At 44.6% G+C, this 20,240-nt stretch overlaps 1 protein-coding gene across 8 annotated transcripts in view; it reads left to right on the top strand.

The window, feature by feature from the left end:
- Window positions 1-20,240, top strand: part of ZMIZ1 (zinc finger MIZ-type containing 1) — a 553,945-nt gene that overhangs the window by 499,002 nt on the left and 34,703 nt on the right. For all 8 annotated transcript variants that reach the window (XM_075349063.1, XM_075349058.1, XM_075349062.1 and 5 more), the window contains 2 exons: window positions 17,557-17,701; window positions 19,907-20,021. In XM_075349063.1, the coding sequence (XP_075205178.1) occupies window positions 17,557-17,701; window positions 19,907-20,021 (260 nt within the window). The remainder of the gene's footprint in view (window positions 1-17,556; window positions 17,702-19,906; window positions 20,022-20,240) is intronic.

Here is a 20,240-nt window from a genome sequence, read left to right as displayed (position 1 = left end):
AATAAAACTTTCCTGTTTTAGGTCAATTAGGAACCAAAATTATTTTTATTTGCCAAAAGCCAGAATAATGAGAGGGAGAATGTTTTGAGGCATTTTAAATATTTTCTGCAAAGTCAAAAGTTTACATACACTAAGAATACTATGCCTTTAAACAATATGGGGCAGCGCATATGATGATTTCATGTCTTTAAAAGCTTCTGATAGGTTTATTGGCAACATCTGAGTTAATTAGAGACACACCTGTGGATGTATTTTAATACACACCTGAAACACACTGCTTCTTTGCGTAGCATCATGGGAAAGTCAAAAGAAATCAGACAAGATCTCAGGAAGAGAATTGTGGACTTGTAAGTCTGGTTCATCCTTGGATGCAATTTCCAGATACCTGAAAGTGCCTCATTCATGCGTACATAGAATTATACTCAAGCACAAACAAGATGGGAATGTCCAGCCATCATACTGCTCAGGAAGGAGATGGGTTCTGTGTACCAGAGATGAATGTGCTTTGGTCAGACATGTGCATACCAACCAAAAAAAAGCAAAAGATCTTGTGAAGATGCTGGCGGAAGCTGGTAAGATTGTGTCATTATCCACAGTGAAGCGAGTACTGTATCAACATGGGCTGAAAGGCCGCTCTGCCAGGAAGAAGCCATTACTGCAAAAGAAACAGAAAAAAGCCAGATTAATGTTTGCAAACGCGCACAGAACAAAAACCTTCAATTTTGGAAACATGTCCTGTGGTCTGATGAAACTAAAATTGAACTGTTTGACTATAATGACCATTGTTACCTTTGGAGATAAAAGGGAGAAGCTTCGAAGCCTAAGAACACTATCCCAACTGTGAAACACAGGGGTGGCAGCATCATATTGTGGGGTTGTTTTGCTACAGGAGAGACTGCTGCACTTCACAAAATAGATGGCATCATGAGGAAAGAAGATTGTGTGGCAATACTGAAGCAACATCTTAAGACATCAGCAGGAACTTAAATCTTGGGCTGAAATGAGTCTTCCAAATGGACTGTGACCTGAAGCTACTGCCAAACTGGTTACAAAGTAGATTAATTGGAACCTGTCAGGTGTAATATGCATCCAGAACCAGAGCAGTTCTGGATGCATATTGCTAATCCCTGCCTAGCAGTCCCAGTTTATAGTAACATAGATAAAGGGATCTTTAGAAAAAGAATTTCTAAAGATCCCATATGATGTGCTAATGAGGCCAGCAATTAGGCGCAAGGGCGTGATTTCCCCTGTCTAGTCAGCCCCTTAGCATGTTAGTACGCCCCTGTGGGCGTGCTAACATGCTAATGAGAATGTGCAGCGTCAGAGGATGGTTACGCTCACCTCTCTGCTGCCATCGCGTCCAAGTCCAGCATTTCGGCTCAGTGCCCATGATCCCGGACATTCGGTAATGTGCACTACATGGGTTTGAAGCCTGGACTCGTACACCCGGCTTCATGGTGCGCATGACCACTGGGTGTGCGAGTCCTGGCTACAAACCCATGTAGTGCGCATGGCCGAAAGTCCGGGATCATGCGCACTGGGCCGAAATGTGGGACTCGGACGCGATGGCAGCAGAGAGATGAGCGCGACCATCCTCTGACGCTGCACATTCTCAGCATGTTAGCATGCCCACAGGGGCGTACTAACGTGCTAAGAGGCCTAAGATAGGTGAGCGCGACCATCCTCTTACACTGCACATTTATTAGCATGTTAGTATGCCGCTGTGGGAATGCTAACATGCTAAGGGGGCTGACTAGCCAGGGGAAGTCATGCCCTTACGACTAGTCCCTGCGCTCATTAGCATATCATAAAGGATCTTTAGAAATACTTTTTCTGAAGATCTCTTTATCTATGCTACTAGATACAGGGATTTTAGGCAGGGATTAGCAATATGCATCCAGAACTGCTCGTGGTTCTAGCTGCATATTGCACCTGAAAGGTTCACTTTAAGAATAACAAAGTCTATCCCTGAGCCTGGATTGCTGATATATATAAAACCCTATGTAATTAATAGCAGTATATAAGTGAAGAAATATATATTATCTCAATCCTATTGAAAATTTATGGGCAGAGCTAAAAAGGCCGGTGTGAGCAAGGCGACTTACAAACATGGCTCAGTTACACAAGTTCTGTCAGGAGGAATGAACCCAAATTACTACCAACTATTGTGAGAGGCTTATGGAAGGATATACAAAAAGTTTGACCCAAGTCATACAGAATAAGGGCAATGGGACCAAATACTAATGAAATGGAGGGAAACTTTTGAATGTGAAGAAAGTAATAAAAATGCCTTAAAACATTCTCTCTCATTATTCTGACATTTGGCAAATATAAATAATTTTGGTTCCTAATTGACCTAAAATGGGAAAGGTTTATTCTGATTTCATGTCAAATAGTGAGAAAACATGCATGTGACTTTATAGAGAGTGGATAGAAACTTCTGGTTTCAACTGTATGAGGGAGTAGGAATCAGGGAAATGGAGAAGTCGGAGTTGGAGTCGGAGGTTTGGCTTACCGACTCCACAGCACTGCTGCCGATCTGTTTCTAGTACCACCGCCGGCCAGACCTACTCAGTTGTGCAGTTGTACAACATAGTTCAGTCGACTGAATAGGTGCAGTGGTCAGATACTGCACATTTGCCCTCTTTTGAATTGACAAAGACGCGGATATGCAGTGTCCACTAAACAGTTGACATAGCTGTGCAGCTCTGCAAGTGAGTAGTTCTGGCCCCCTGGTGGCAGTGAGAATGGCTGAATGACAGATGTGTCAGCCGTCGCACACCTAATGATCAGACATTGATGAATTATCTTAAGTATAGGGCATCAATCTTAAAGTCTCAGGTAAGCCCTTTAAATTGCAAGTGTAGTACCCATCTGAATCCAGCAATTCTAGTGTTTCGGATGTTTACAAGTACTCTGCAGATGACTGGGTTTCAATGTGGTCAACCACAATTTGATCCAACTACCTAGTCTGCCAAAGCCCTGTATACCCAGAATTCATCAGGCATGCTTATGTGATCTTGGCAGCTGTAAATGTATTACTAAGAGCACAGTCCTCTGCCTTTACTGATGTGCATCCTGACAATGTCCTGGTGTGATGTAGTGCACAGTAACACTACAGCTCGCAGTGCCGCACATCATGGCTTCCTCTTTTTCCTCCATAGCGATCTGTCTTTGAAACACCAGAAGTTAACAGCTGCACGTAAAATAAATTATTCATCCTAATGGTCCAGAACAAGGTGAGGATGATCTCAGGGACATCTACAAGGTATATATTAGGAGACTTTCCTCTGGCATTTGAACAGTTAATGGGACACCACTACCACCTCCTCCAGCTGTCACGGTGCACGGACCCATGGAACAGATAAATGTCAACCCTCAGGCACAGAGTATTGATTAGAGTTAGGACCTTCTCTTCCTCCACGTAAGGGACAGTAACTTGTTTGCTTTAAATGTATAGGGCTGTGGAAAACGTTGGCGCCATCTAAATAAGTAATGACGATAATGGCTTCTTTCAGACACACGTACTGTTGTCAGCCGGAGGACGGGGGTGAGTCATTTTCATATAACATTGCCTCTTCTCTCTGTGTCACTCTGTTCCCCCCCTGAGGACGCTCGCATCTATTTTTACCCAAGTGACACATGTACGAGCTGGGCTTCTTATGTTCCCTTCTGTGATGATGAGGCCAATGATGATATTTCCCAGGTTTCTCTTCACATTTTGGGGTGTTCACATCTTGGGGTTTTTATTTGCCATAATTTCCAGACTAGAAATGTCCCTCAGAAGGGGCATGGTTATTGGTGCCGCACTTCTGCTTTCTTACCAGTTTCATTGGTGTCCTCAGCTGGGAATCTATAAGAAGCGGAAATAATGACTGTACTGAAAGAGCAACTTTCTTTCACTCTCTTGCAGATTTTATTTTGTCCGTGTCCTTACACCAGCACATTTCCTAGGGATTCGCAGCACGAGCGTACCACGCGTCTATTTTATGGCAGCTGATCCATCTATAGTAGACGTTTGTAGATTTCATTAGTGTCGGCTTCATTTCTTTGCTGAGAGCTGCAAAGACACAAGTGTGCAATGAATATCTCCTGTCCCCCTCCCCTTCCGTGACTGCTGCATTGCCCCCTCACTCCTCTGCTCTGTAGGTGGATGCTATTTCTGTCCCTTGCTGTATTACCCATCTAACAATCAATTCCACTGCCTGCCAACCAGGCCTGGAGGAGCCGTCTGAGGCACTCTGCTCGTCACCTGGGACAATTTCCTGGCTTCCTTTGTTTCATGACCTAATTGGTCCAGCTGTCAACTGGGCCCAGGTATTAACCTTCTGGATACCAGTGTGATGCAAAGTACTGGGAAATTCTCTCCACCCACAGCACCATTATGTGTTACGCTAATCTTGTATTTAGTGTTGGATACAAGATGTCCGCGTTTATTAGGATAAACATCTTGTTACAAGATGCTTCGATACATACAAATCGATACATTCTTTAGAAGTAATTCACCAACTTCGTAGCACTTGTCCTATAGTTACGTGTCCATTCATGTAAGCTGGGTGCATGCAAGGTATCGTGCAGAATGAGCGTCGGACTGGGGTGCAAAGGGCCAAACAGTAACGTGCATTCTGGGAAACCACTATTCAGCTACATGCAAATATTACATTACCCTCAATCACACATTTACTTCTGCTACATTAAAATTCCTGGATAGATATTGACTGAATGAGATTCTGCCTTTGTACATAGTAATGTGCCAACCACATGCTCGTAGGTGGATGGGAAGCCTCTCCTGTGGCCCACCGGGGAATTCACCTGTTCCCCAGTGGGCCAGTCCTAGCCGGTACAAAATACAGCAGTCTCTGAATGTGACCACTGCGTTACAGGGTTAGGAATTGGAGCATCACATGAATAAGTAGAAAATGTATGGTCTTCCTCTACAACGTGACAAACTAGGTGAGCTGATCCAGGAGGCCGAGATCTATGTGCTTTATTCCGCACATACCTCATAAGATTGTGACGTAGAGTGCTGTTTGTAGGAAGAAGTCGCCTGACATTGAATATAGCATATACTGTATAGGTCTCCATTTTGGTTAGCTTCGTATTTGGGTTAATAAATCGATCTCTACCATAACCTGATAAGATGACAAAGCTGGTGATTCTCGCTGTCGAGTTGCTTGTATTTGTGCCTAATAATTGAATAATTAAGGGTGTGTGTTGGCGGAGTGTTTGTACTGGTGGCATCTGTTATTACTTACTGTATTACTACACATAGATGTTACTTGGCATCGCATTGCCACAGACAGCTAATAGTTAGAAGTGACAGTGACTTGCAGCCCTCACCCCTGTGCTGACCTGGTCTAGAAGGGGCACTTTGTGGCCTGCAGAAAGGCTTTTTTCTGCCCGTGCCACGTCTATTTATAGTTACTATGGAAAGGAAAGGTTTGGTTTCATATAGCAACAGTGCAAGTTAATCAGCCATATGGTGTACAGAGAGGAGTCTGCACACCCATCTCTCACGTACTTCCACCCAGCTTGCAGCTTTGAGTGTGCAGACAGCTTCTGTGAGTGTATGAGGGGGAGGGGAGAAGTGTCAGTGTGACCCCCACCCCCTCCTTCTCTTTTGTACTAAGCAGCTTTAACTCATTCCTGACATACTAATTACCAACATCAACAGACTGCAGTGCCATGTTTAACCAGACAGAAGTGAGACCTACTACACACACACACACACACACACACACACACACGGCAGGCTTGTATGGTGTGTAGAGGCGACACTACAAGATTAGGCGCATGTAAGGGAAATGTTGTATGGTGCGTAGAGGCGATACTACATGATTAGATGCATGTAAGGGTAGTAGTGTTTTATGGTGTGTAGAGGTGACACTACATGATTAGATGCATGTAAGGGTAGTAGTGTTTTATGGTGTGTAGAGGTGACACTACATGATTAGGCGCATGTAAGGGAAATGTTGTATGGTGCGTAGACACGATACTACATGATTAGATGCATGTAAGGGTAGCGTTGTATGGTGTGTAGAGGCGACACTACATGATTAGGCGCATGGAAGGTAGTGTATGGTACGTAGAGGATACACTACGTGTTTAGGCGCATGGAAGGGTAGTGTTGTATGGTACATAGAGGATACACTACGTGATTAGGCGCATGGAAGGGTAGTGTTGTATGGTACATAGAGGATACACTACGTGATTAGGCGCATGGAAGGGTAGTGTTGTAAAGTGCGTAGAGTATACATTACATGATTTGGCGCATGTAAGGATAGTGTTGTATGGTATGTAGAGTATACATTACGTGATTTGGCGCATGTAAGGGTAGTGTTGTATGGTATGTAGAGGATACACTATGTGATTAGGCGCATGGAAGGGTAATGTTGTATGGTGCGTAGAGGATAAATTAGACCAAAAGAAAAAACTCTTAAAAGATAATTTTTATTTAACGAATTAAAATACACATGCTAAAATACTATGTGATGTATAACACCACTACAATTCAGACAGCGTCATGTGAGGTGGGTGCAAAAGAGGGAGGCACACAGCTAGTGATTTGGATGGTGAGGTATTGTATCTATCAGCCGGATAGCTAAGTAGCCAGAATATTATTGCGAAATAGCCAGGGGTAGGCTAACAAGGGACTAACTGTTCCCTCCCTTACCCCTACCTACCAATGGAGGTGCACCATACCTTTTTGGGTGCCCCCCGTTTCTCGTCGGCTGCCCCTAACCTATCCCTAAAAGCTGTTTTTGCCTAGAGTAAGCACCTGTCACCAAGATGTAAATAGAATAAGGTTTTAATTCGTCCCAGGTCAAATTATCACATACACAAATATACATCAAAGAGCAAAAGCTCAAGCAAAAACCTAAAGAGAATTCACTCAAGTGCTATAGCAAATGGTAAATAAGTAACGATAATAGCAACAACAAGCTTAGGCCTAATAAAGAATTAAACATCCCAGCCAAGGATAACTTATCTGCTAGGATGTATCCACAGAGATATCCCGACTCGTTTCCCACCTGTTTTTGGGGTTCAACAGGGGAAAATCGGTGGACTGGTAGTAGGTCCATAAAGCTTTAAGGCCATCTTAATAGATGCACATGCCCATGCATCCAGTAGGAAGAGGCCCAGTGTGTAGTTCTCAGATAAGAGGCCACATGCCCATGGTATAATAAAGACATTACACTAAAAAAGGAGTGGACCTTCCGCAGCGTGCTGGCGGCTGTTTGTATAATGGGGTGAGGCCTATACCTAGACCTATACTGTTCCTCATTTTTTAACTATCCGGATTTTTCTTGCTCAAAACAGGAACCGGAAGCAGCTCCACATAGTGTTGTATGGTGCGTAGAGGATACACTACGTGATTAGGTAAGGGTAGTGTTGTATGGTGCGTAGAGGCGACACTATGTGATTAGGCACATGTAAGGGTAGTGTTGTATGGTACATCGAGGATACCCTACATGATTAGATGCATGTAACGGTAATGTTGTATGGTGCATAGAGGACACCCTACATGATTAGATGCATATAAGGGTAATGTATGGTGCGTAGAGGATACACTACGTGATTAGGCGTATATAAGGGTAGTGTCAAATAGTGGAAACACCAGGGAAAGAGATGCAACCATTCCACAGGTAAAATACACCTGTTGTGGTGCCATGCCAGCTGCATCTGTCGCGGGCGGGGAGGGCGCTGCGCTCACCACGCTCTGGTCCGGCGCTGCTGCTGCTCGGTGGCTCGAGCGGTGGGCCGGATCTGGGGACTTGAGCGGCGCTCCTCGCCCGTGAGTGAAAGGGGTGGTTTGGTTTGGGGATTTGGTCCGTGACGCCACCCACGGTTTGTGGTGAGGTTGGGGCACCACCGCTGCTGGTGACGGGGATCCCGGGAGCGATGGCAGGGAGCAGCTGGGATGTTGTTTCCCCCTCCGTGGGTAGGGGTTGGTTGTCCCGGGGCCCGGTGAGGTGAGGCGGGGAGGCACGATTGGTGAGGTGCAGGGTCGCGGGGGCAGCGCGGTGCCGGATGGCACGGTGGTACTCACTCAGCCAAGAACGGATGCAGAGTCTCTGGTAAAACAAATGGCTGGATGGACAGGTCCCGCAGCCGGCTGCTGTGGTTTCTCCCGGACAGTTGGTGGTGGCTGCCTTTCCCTGCACCTTTTGTGTAACTTCGGTCCCGATGGCTTCCCACTGGTAACCCACTCCCCAGCGTGGATATATGCCGGAGGAGCCCTTTTGCCCCCAGGCTCTGGCCCTGGGAATTCTAGCTGTGGCGGTAGCTGTATTTCCCTTTCGCTGTTTGGACGGTTGCCTTCAATCGGGTCTTGGCTGTTTGGAAACCCCTGGGGTTCCGGTCACTAACGAATTTGACCTGTTTAACGGCGACTCCAAGCCTGGTCGGGGTCCGCAGGCCCTGCCGGTTTGCGCTGGCTTCACTTCGCTCCCCGGTTCGGTACCGGCGGGCCACTGCCTGTCCCGGTCCTACGGTTCCGCGTTGATATGCCTCTCCTGCAGACGGCCACCACCGTCTGCCAACCTTGCTCTTGGTGCCCGGGCCACGTACCCGGACACGGTCAGTTTGCTCCTCTACTACCACTTTACTCCTCACTCTTTGACCTCCCTTACTGAACTGCCTTCCTTTCCCGCCTCCAGGACTGTGAACTCAGTGGGTGGGGCCAACTGCCTGGCTCCACCCCACCTGGTGTGGACATCAGCCCCTGGAGGGAGGCAACAAGGATTTGGTGTCTGGTTGATGTGCCTATCTCGGGGTGTGGGGTGTGTTGTTGCAGTACCTGTGACGACCTGGCTAGTCCAGGGCGCCACACATCCAGTGCCATTGCCTTTAGTTATGAGAGCAGATGTATGAGTTTTACTGTAGACCCGTCTCTAGATTTCACAATCTAATCTGTATACACTAGTAAATAGATCTTACACGTACGCACTTTAAACTCTCGTGGCAGGATGGATGTTTACTCAAGGTAACATGAGCATTCTGTTATTGCTGGAGCTGGACTCCTAAAATGATCACTTTATTAATGGGCAATACCAATCCATTAACTGATCCATTTTCCAAAGACTCTCTTGTTAAAAACAACGGTTCCTGCAAAAATCAATTTTTTCAAAACAAAGTTTTGTTTGCACAACTTTTTTGTCAATGGACTAATGGTGGATCCGTTGTAACGGATGATTACTGGACATCTGAACGCAGCCTTACACATATGAGTTAGTGCTATGATTTGAGGCAAATAATAATGATATACAAAAACACAAAGTATCATATCAGTAGCCACCACAATTCCTGACTTTAATAAACGTCTAAGTACACGTAGTATACTAGTATATTAATGAAGCATGCCGGCCAAACCTTTTATTGCCTAAACCTGTGTATGTAGTGTAAGTGCATTAATATACTCACCGATCACAGTCTTCTCCAGTTCTCTTCTCACTCACGTGACTGAAATTCTGATTTGGCTAGATCACACTGGGGTTTGTGAGCTGGATGTCGCGTTTACAATGCAAGTCTATGGAGCTTTAGAACAAGGCTCCATAATAATAATAATAATAATTTTAATAATAATTTTATTCATTTATATAGCGCTATTAATTCCACAGCGCTTTACATACATTGGCAACTCTGTCCCCATTGGGGCTCACAATCTAAAGTCCCTATCTGTATGTCTTTGGCTCCATAGACTTATATTGTAAGAGCCACTTCCACTTCATAAATTGGGAGTGATTCACCAAGCATTTACCACAGAAAACTGGCAAAAAAACACTTTGAAAAGTTTTAGAATTTTTGTGCAATGCGCAGTTGAGTACAAATGTACAACTTTTGGCATTTTCTCACCAGTTTGAGCAGAGTGTTACTGAACATTTTTCAGTGATTTTTTTTTTTTTTTTTTTTATATGCTTGTTTTCTCTTAAAAAGGAAGCGTCTAGGGCTTTCCACTTCCGATATTGATGTTCTGCTCCTAACCTAACCACTGCAAACCCACAAAAGAGCTTCACTATGATAGCAGAGCCAAACTGCTTCTTGCCAACACTCATCAGGATTTGTTTTTTAATAAAGTTGCATTGTATAGCAATGCCTTAAAGGGAATGTCCTGACACTATATAAAGTACGGGCAAAAGTTTGTACACACCTGTTTATGACATAACTTTCCTTCCTATTGAATAGTGCATATTGTAGAGTCAGACTAAGGGCAACAAAACCATGAGGGAACACACATGGAAATGAGAGTTAAACAAATCAGAATGTGTGTTTAAACCTTAGATTCCTAAAGGTTACACCCATTCTACTCTTTTTTTTTTTTTTTTTTTTTTTTTTTTTTACACACCCTTGGCATTCTCTTAAGCGGCTTCATCAGGTCTTTAGCTGGAAAGGCTTCCAACAGTCGTGACAGAACTCCTTGAGTTGCTGAGCACTTGCCGACTGCTTTGCCTTCACTCTGCATCTAACTTATCCGAAACCATCAGCTTGGCTTAGGTGGGGTGATTGTGGAGGCCTCGTTATCTGATGCACATAGACCTTACATAGACTGGAGGTGCATTTCAAGTCATTTTCTTGTTGCAGCACAAATGATAGTTTAAGGGTCCATGTATACGGAACGACCAGCAGCAAAATATGACCACCGCTAGGTAAACTTTTACTGATCAGTCATTTAATATCCAGTTTACACAGGCAGATCAGTAAATGATGCTGACTGAGCAGTCTGTAGGTCTATACTACGGTTATCTCTCACTGCTCATAGGCAGCCATAGTTCTCGGCAGCGCGAGTGTTGCTCACACAAGATGATGCACCTCCAAGGATGGTGATTTTTGAGCTGCTCAAAAGATCATATCACCCAGTGGACAAGCTTGTTCATTTCATCATGTTATTGGCAGCCTGTTCACACAGCAAGATAAAAGTGAAACAAGTGTTTCTAACAACATTAAAATATTATCTTGCAGTGTAAATGCCCCTTTAGTGCACACCAGATGGTGTATGGCTTATCATTGCTGGATGCTGTGGTAGCCATGCTGGGTAACTGATTTCGTCCATATTCAATGCACAAGCGGTGTCACCAGAAAAGCACCCCCACACCATCATTACCAGTTGTGTCATCGGTGTATGGAGCTGTGCACCAACACTCTGCAAAACACTCCTGAGGGTCATAAACACGTTCTGATGGACGATGATTACATTCCGGCACATTGGAAGCCATTCCAAGTGACTACCTGATGGAGCTCCTTGAGAGAATGCCAAGGGGGTATAAAGCTGTCATGAGAGTGATCTAAGGTTTAACACACATTCTTTTTTTATTTCACAATTTTTTTACACCTTGTTTCCATATGTGCTCCTTCAGTCTGAACCTACAATGTGCACATTCCTGTAAGAACAAGCAAAACCATTGCTTTAAAGGTGTGCCCAGACTGTTTGTCCTGTCCTATATATTTGTATTCTACTGGGCCAGCTTTCTGCAGATTAGCACATAGACCCTCTTTACATCAGATGTCCCTTCTTTCATTACCTCCTTATTTTGCTCTTGTAGCTCCACAAGGTTCTTTTTGCCTGTAATTGTTACAGTGCTGTCTGCAGGTCCATCTAAACAAGGACATTTATATGACAATCATTGGAAAGACTAGGCAATATACTGTTCATAAATAAACTACCAATGAGTAGTAAAGACGTGGAAATTCTGCATCCATGAAGCTATTGTAAACTATGTACAGGCGTATTGTCATCTTAACTTTGTCTCTGATGAAATTAATGCAGTTGCGCCATCTAGTGGTAATTCTTGTTAATAGCCTGTACTGTTTTAGTGTTTGTTAGGACTTAGCTATACATGACTTGTGTAAGAAGCTGCTGAGTAGATGCTTTATCCTATTCCCCTATTCTGGTCAATAGTCAGATTTCTGTGGTTTCCGAAGAGAAAACCTGATTCATATTTTATGTGAGTGTAGCTGTATCTCTGTATATGTATCTGTCTATGTAGTTCTGTATTGCAGACTGCTCAGCAGCCATGATCACCACTCCTCTGGTGTTACGCTTCATCATTGTCATTGTGGCTGTGAGCACCACGCTGCTGTCTATCAGCCTGCAGGGGAGAGGCAGCAAGTGTGACACTATGGAGGCGTGTGCGTGCGCTCCCCAGTGTCTGCTGTGCTCCTGCTTGCCGTCTGTTTTTTTTTCTGCATGTGTCGAGCCCACATGTATCATGCTGAGCCTCCGCCTCGCTCCATCTCCACATGCCCTTTCTATTCATTTATTTCTCATCAGAATCACATGGATGACCGTGGCACACTATGCTCGCTTTCATGCAAGTTGCACAGGAGCCATTTCAATGTGTTTTTTCTTCCACTGATCCTATTGATAAGGATCCATGAATTACGGTAATCTTCAGTTCCCAGCCATTACATTTTACCGATTCCCAGAGTCTTAGCTAGGGGCTCAGCCCCAGGTGGGGTGGGGGGCAGTCGCACACAGGTGGGCCCCTAACATGTTATGGCTTTTTTTCAATTGCATAGGTGTGCTGTAATTATACTGTAGTGATGCTAAACACCCCAGAGGGCACCTCAGTGGATAACTAATCATTTTTACAACCACTTTGCAATTTTAACTATTGATGATGTTGACGGCTAATTAAACATGAGGGTGGTGTGGCAATACTTATGCTGCACCTTGGAAAAACGACCATTGGGCAAGTTTTGGCTTTACACCAAATAAATTATTTTTCACTTTCCTCATTTTAAAAAGAAAATTAATTATCTTTGTCATTTTGATGGCTAGGCTACCTATGCAGAGCGCAATAGTCTACGTTCCCATTGTTTGCCACAATTGTAGTTAACACTCATCATTTTTGTTTCAACTTTGGAAAATGTGAGGGCCACAATATGTGAATGAAGCTTCAGTGATTGTGAGCTTGTGTCATTTCATGAGTGCACACTTGTCATATCACCACTTGGTGCTCTCTGCACAAATATTGAGCTCCGCTTTGTCAGTCAGACTGCTGTAGAGTGGAGCTGTTCCTCTTATTTTGTCACATGCTCTACAAAATGTGCAGAGCGCAGAAGCCAGTGACAAAGAAACCTTAACATCTGTCCTCTGCACAAGTATTGCATCAGATTTGTCAATGTGCAGAGCGCAGCAACTGGTGATGGTTTGACAGCAACGCTCTTCTTACTATATGTGGCTCGGAGTGGGCCCTGCAGCCACCCCCTCCACCTACCTGCTGCTACACTTCTGTCAATTCTTCATCCAACTTACATGCAGGGCTGTGGAGTCGGAGTCTGGGCCCATTTTGGTGGAGTTGGAATCCGTATAAAATGGACCGACTCCTAAAATATATAATAAATTGGGTACAGTGATTCAATGCAGAATGTGATGAATATTTTTTCATAAGAATTTGGGAAAGTTATGAAATGTCCTATAAATGTCTGTTCTATTCCTGATCAAAGAATCTAGGCTTTTACTTGAGATGCATCTGTGCTGCACTTAGTGATGTCACCATTTTACTATAGTAAATTTATCACAAATATGAGTCATATACAGTTGAAACCAGAAGTTTACATCCACCATATATAAAGACACATCTGCAGGTTTTTCTCACTATGTGACATGAAATCAGAATAAAACTTTCCCATTTTAGGTAAATTAGGAGCCAAAATTATTTATATTTGCAAAATGCCAGAATGAGACAGATTGTTTTAAGGCATTTTTATTATCTGAAAAGTCAAAAGTCTACAAACACTTAAGAGTACTACGCCTTTAAACATTATGGGACAGCCCAAATGATGATGTCATGTCTATGGAAGCTTCTGATAAGTTTATTGGCAACATCTGAGTTAATTAGAGGCACACCTGTGTATGTATTTTAATGCACACCTGAAACACACTGCTCCTTTGTATAGCATCATGGGAAAGTCAAAAGAAATCAGCCAAGATCTCAGGAAGAGAATTGTGGACTTGCACAAGTCTGATTCATTATTGGGTGCAATTTCCAGATACCTGAAGGTGCCTCGTTCTTCTGTACAGACAATTATATGCAAGTACAAACAACATGGGAATAACCATCCATCATACTAGTCAGGAAGCAGATAGGTTTTGTGTACAAGAGATGAACATGCTTTGGTCATACATGGGCATATTAACCCAAGAACAAAAGCAAAAGACCTTGTGAAGATGCTGGAGGAAGCTGGTAAGATTGTGTCATTATCCACAGTGAAATGAGTACTGCATCAACATGGGATGAAAGGCCCTTCTGCCTTTCATCCCATGCACACAGGAACAAAGAGCTTACATTTTAGGAACGTGCTGTCGTCTGATGAAACTAAAATTTACCTGTTTGGCCATATTGACAATCGTTACATTTGGAGGAGAGAGGGAGAAGCTTTAAAGCCTAAGAACACCATCCCAACTCTGAAACACAGGTGTAGCAGCATCATGTTGTGCGGTTGTTTGCTGCAGGAGGGACTGGGGCACTTCACAAAATAGATGGCATAATAAGGAAAGAAGATTATGTGGCAGTATTGAAGCAACATCTCAAGACATTAGCCAGGAACTTTAAGCTTGGGTGGAAATGAGTCTTCCAAATGGACAATGACCTGATGTATACTGCCAAACTGGTTACAAAGGGGCTTAAGCATAATAAAGTCAATGTTTTGGAGCGGCCATCACAAAACCCTGATGGCTGATGTATGTAAAGCGCTATGGAATTAATAGCACTATATAAGTGAATAAATATTATATATTATCTCAATCCTATTGGAAATTTATGGGCGAAGCTGAAAAGGCCGGTGCATACTACATACATGGCTGTTACACCAGCTCTGTCAGGAGGAATGAACCCAAATTACGGTACTACCAACTATTGTGAGAAGCTGTTGGAAGGATGTCCAAAACGTGTGACCCAAGTCATACAGTTTAAGGGCAATGCTACCAAATACTAATGAAATGAATGGAAACTTTTCACTTTGCAAAAAGTAATAAAAATATATATATAAAATATATAAATAATTTTGGTTCCTAATTGACAGGAAAGGTTTAGGCCCTGTGCGCACTAGATAATGGAATTTTCTTAAGAAAATTCCGGACCCTCTGAAAGATTACCACACCTGCGGTAAAAACAAACACAGCAAACCGCACCCAAAAACCGCATGCGGTTTTGCCGCGTTTTTTTCCGCGGATTGTTCCCCGCAGTTTTTCACTATTATCTATGGCAAAAACCGCAGGTAACTGCGGAAAAGAAGGGACATGCAATTCTTTTTGCTGCAGAAAACATGCAGCAAAACCTGTTGGTGAAAAAAAACCGCAGTGTGCGCACAGCATTTTTTTTTACCATAGGTTTTGCTGGGGAAGGACTGCAGCAAGGTTAATATTATTATTATTATTATTTATTATAGCGCCATCAATTCCATGGAGCTTTACATGTGAAAGGGGTATACATAATAGGGACAAGTACAATAATCATAAACAATACAAGGCACAGACTGGTACAGGAGGATAGAGGTCCCTGCCCGCGAGGGCTCAGTCTACAAGGTTATGAACATTTTCTGTAGCAAAACATGCAGCAAAACCGCAGTGTGCGCACAAAGCCTTATTCTGATTTTATGTTAGATAGTGAGAAAAGCATGCAGATGTGTCTTTATAGAGAGAGGAGGGAAAAACCTACAGATGTGTCTTTATAGAAAGTGGATGGAAACTTCTGGTTTGAACTATATGAAGGAGTCGGATTTGGAGTCGGCATCAGGGAAACTGAGGAGTCGGAGGTGTGGTTTACCGACTCCAAAGCCCTGCTTACATGCATGATTTGTGCATTATTTCCATTTTTCTGAAATAACACATACCGTATTTTTCGGACCATAAGACTCACTTTTTTCCCCCCAAATGTTGGGGGAAAGTGGGGGGTGCGTCTTATGGTCTGACTATAGGGCTGCGGCCGGGAATGTGGGTGCTGCGGTGGAGCGGGCCATCGGGGGCACGAGCAGGCTGCAGCAGTGCCTGCCGTGACCACGTGGGCCCGCTCATTACATATGCACGCCCATCCTCCCGCCCATCATTTCTCAGCGAAACCGGCGCTGACAGGTGGGCGGGGTGATGGGCAGGGGGTGCGCGCATAATTAACAGCCGGACGTGATCACCCCTGGCAACTACAGCCTGGAGTGATCATGTGCGGCTGTATTCACTGCCCCCCGTGCATCATTATCAGCACGGGGAGCAGTGAATCAGTGTACTCACCCGTCACCGCGTGTGGAGCCGTCCCCCTGCAGCATTGCGCGATGTCTTCCTGTCTGTGCCGGTCAGTTGAACTGGACACTAGCGGCGCGCACAGCGATGACGTCATCGCTGTGCGCGCCGCTAGTGTCCACCAGATCAGCTGACCGGGCTCAGACAGGAAGACATCGATTTGCGATGCTGCAGACAACGGTGACGGCTCCACACACGGTGACGGCTCCACACACGGTGACGGCTCCACACACAGTGACGGCTCCACACACGGTGACGGCTCCACACACGGTGACGGCTCCACACAGTGGCGCTGCAGCTGAGACAGAGATCGGTGCATCAGGGAGTGAGGAAAGGTGAGTATAAACGTTTATTTTTTTTTCTGTGCCACAGGCCATATACCAGGATGGGGGTATATCATGAGCAGGATGGATGGGGGCATATCATGAGCAGGATGGATGGGGGTATATCATGAGCAGGATGGATGGGGGTATATCATGAGCAGGATGGATGGGGGGTATATCATGAGCAGGATGGATGGGGGGTATATCATGAGCAGGATGGATGGGGGGTATATCATGAGCAGGATGGATGGGGGTATATCATGAGCAGGATGGATGGGGGTATATCATGAGCAGGATGGATGGGGGGTATATCATGAGCAGGATGGATGGGGGGTATATCATGAGCAGGATGGATGGGGGGTATATCATGAGCAGGATGGATGGGGGGTATATCATGAGCAGGATGGATGGGGGTATATCATGAGCAGGATGGATGAGGGTAAATCATGAGCAGGATGGATGGGGGTATATCATGAGCAGGATGGATGGGGGGGTATATTATGAGCAGGATGGATGGGGGGTATATTATGAGCAGGATGGATGGGGGGTATATTATGAGCAGGGTGGGGTATATGAGCAGGATCATATACAAGGCAGGAGGATCCTTACCAGAATGGGGTACCTTAGTAGAGAATTTGGGGACATTACCCCCATAACAGTGTCAGCAGCAGATCCTCGCCCCATAACAATGTGTCATGACCATATTTTTTGGTTAAAATTTTATTTTCCTATTTTCCTCCTCTAAAACCAGGGTGCGTCTTATGGTCAGGTGCGTCTTATAGTCCGAAAAATACGGTACATATTTTACCATATTTACAGTTCAGGGGTACAAGACTACGCCTGTACTTTATAGTACAATGATTCTTTACTCCATTATTATTACAAATGTTGCATTGTTAATTGCAGTCATTTATCCATATCTGCAATCTTTACATAGTACTATGTATCTTATGGTTTGTAAATTTGTGAATTTTTTTTTATTCTTTTCTGTTTTTTCAGCCCTTCTTTCCTCTTGGTGTGAAGACCTAGGAAGGCTACTTCTCCTGCGCCACCAAAAGAGCAGACAGAACGACCCCCCAGGGAAACTCCCCATGCAGCCCCCCATGAATTCTTTAAGTTCCATGAAACCATCCCTGTCCCATGGGTAAGCATGCACTAGAGAGCGCCGCCACTTCTCCGCAAGTTAACATGAATTGGTTTAGCCTTGCAGAGCTGAGGATTCCTAATTTCTCTTCATTTTCGCTGCTGTTCTATACCCTTTTGTGTACGTAAATGCAATGCCGTTTATTATTACACTTTCAGTCTGTGTCTCCTGACGTAGAAGTACCGTATTTTTCGCTTTATAAGACGCACTTTTGTTCCCCCAAATTTTGGGGGAAAGTAGGGGGTGTGTCTTATAAGCCGAATATACGGGGTGGGTATATAAATATGTACACTACAGGGTCCAGGGGAGGTGGGGGCAGCAGCTCTGGAGTGCAGGGGAACGCTGCGGGCTGCAGCCTTTGATCTCCTGCTCCCGCTCATATAATATGCACAGCCGCTGTCCATCTCCAATGGTGCTGAAATCGCACGCAATGATGGGCTGGGGCAGCGGTGCATATTATATGAGCCTGCGCCCCCCTGTGATGGCACATGCCCCCCCCTGTGTTAGATTTGGCCCCCAGGCTGCTGCTCATTCTAAAATAAAAAAGCTTTACTTACCCCCTCCAGCGTTTATCCCCGTGTCCCTTCTTCCACTGTGATCAGGCAGGCAGAGATCTCAGTCTGCTGTGCCGATCACATGACCGCACTGAGAACCAGGAAGTAAGGAACAGAAGCACGGAGGGAGACAGGAGGGAGATAAACGCTGGAGGAGGTAAGGAAAGAGGGTTTTATTTTACTATGGGCAGCACTATGGGGGCGATATCTAACACAGGGGGACTTGTGCGATCTATATAGGGGCCATGGGCAGCACTATGGGGGCAATATCTAACACAGGGGGACTTGTGCGATCTATAGGGGCCATGGGCAGCAGCATGGGGGCGTTATCTAACACAGGGGAACTTGTGCAATCCATAGGGGACCATAGGCAGCACAGGGGAATGTATGCAATCCATAGGGGGCCATAGGCAACACAGGGGAATGTATGCAATCCATAGGGGGCCATAGACAGCACAGGGGAACGTGTGCCATCACAAGGGGGCTATATTCAATATAAGGGGGGCTAATTTTAGGATGGGGGGCTATGAGGGACATATACTCTATATGATTTGTTAGAGGGACACTGGCATTATAAGATGGACCCCATTTAACATTAAAAAAAAAAATCTCTTTTCCTTCACCAGATTTGGGGGTGCGTCTTATAATCAGGTGTGTCTTATAAAGCGAAAAATACGGTACTTAATAGTTACGTGCAGCCCCACAACATGTAGGGCTTGTTTTATGTCCTCTTATTCAACCCTAAGGCCATGTTCCCATGTGCAAAAACACTGCGTTTTTTTCCCACTGTGTTTTTCTGCAGGTGGCTCAGTGGTTACCACTGTGTTTTTTCAGAGCTCGAGTCCTGTGTTCAAATCCCACCAAGGACACCATCTGCAAGGAGTTTGTATGTTCTCCCCATGTTTGTGTTTTGGGTTTCTTCCCACACTTCAAAGACATACCGATAGGAATTCAGATGGCGAGCCATGATGGGGACACTGATGTCTAAAGTGCTGCGGAATATGAAGGCGATACAGAAATAAAATATCTGCACCAAAATACACAATAGCAATCTGATCTGATTTGGCGTTTTGCTGGATTTCTTGTGCGGTTTTTTTTTCTTTTCTCTGATGCTTTTTGTTCTGATGCATATGCTGGAATTTTGCACTTAAAACTGCAATTGTGTTTTTACATGCGTTTTTTTTCAGGCTCTCCATAGAAGCCGAAATGCAAAAAAAACACACAAAAAAAACCCTCTGTTAACCAGCCTCACATTGCACAGTGGGCAGGAGTTTTCATGAAATGCAATAAAAAAAACTGCTACCCCCCCCCCCTCCCAGCATTGACCCTGTGGGATCATGGCCTCAGAAAGTATATGTGATGTAAAGCACATTAGTTGGGCGCTCGTTGCACTTTATGGGGCTTGTTATTTTTGCAAGGAGAAAACGCCTAGGTGTTGGACACAAGAAGATTCACCTACCATGTAATACCTTGATGCTTCCAGGCAACGTTCCCCTGTGGATCCTCAAACATTGAGAATTTGTATTTACTTGGTGATTTAGGTACAATGAAAGCAATGATAATCTGCAGCAGACCGCGCTGACGCCATGTAAGGTGCAGTGGTTACTTTGGCATGTGCTGTTTTAACTTTGCCCCTTTCTTTTTCTCTCAGTGATGGATCTTTCCCTTATGACTCCGTCCCTTGGCAGCAGAATGCAAGTCAGCCCCCAGGTTCTCTGTCAGTGGTCACTACAGTTTGGGGCGTCACAAACACTTCTCAAAGCCAGGCAAGTTTTTGTTTCTTGTTTTTTTATGTAGTAAGAACATATTTCACGTGCTTCTGCCCTTTCTGTGTACACCAGTATCACAACATGCAATCTGACATCCTCAATTAATACACAAATATCACCTTATTGATTTTTATTGGGTTCGTCCGCTTCCAGAAATTTTTGACACCAAGAATATCTCTGCGACCGTACTATTTTTGCTGTTACACACTGTTAACG

This window comes from Anomaloglossus baeobatrachus, chromosome 5 (assembly GCF_048569485.1).
Source record: "Anomaloglossus baeobatrachus isolate aAnoBae1 chromosome 5, aAnoBae1.hap1, whole genome shotgun sequence".
Lineage (NCBI taxonomy): Eukaryota > Metazoa > Chordata > Amphibia > Anura > Aromobatidae > Anomaloglossus > Anomaloglossus baeobatrachus.
This window is presented reverse-complemented; position numbering and strand designations above follow the sequence as displayed.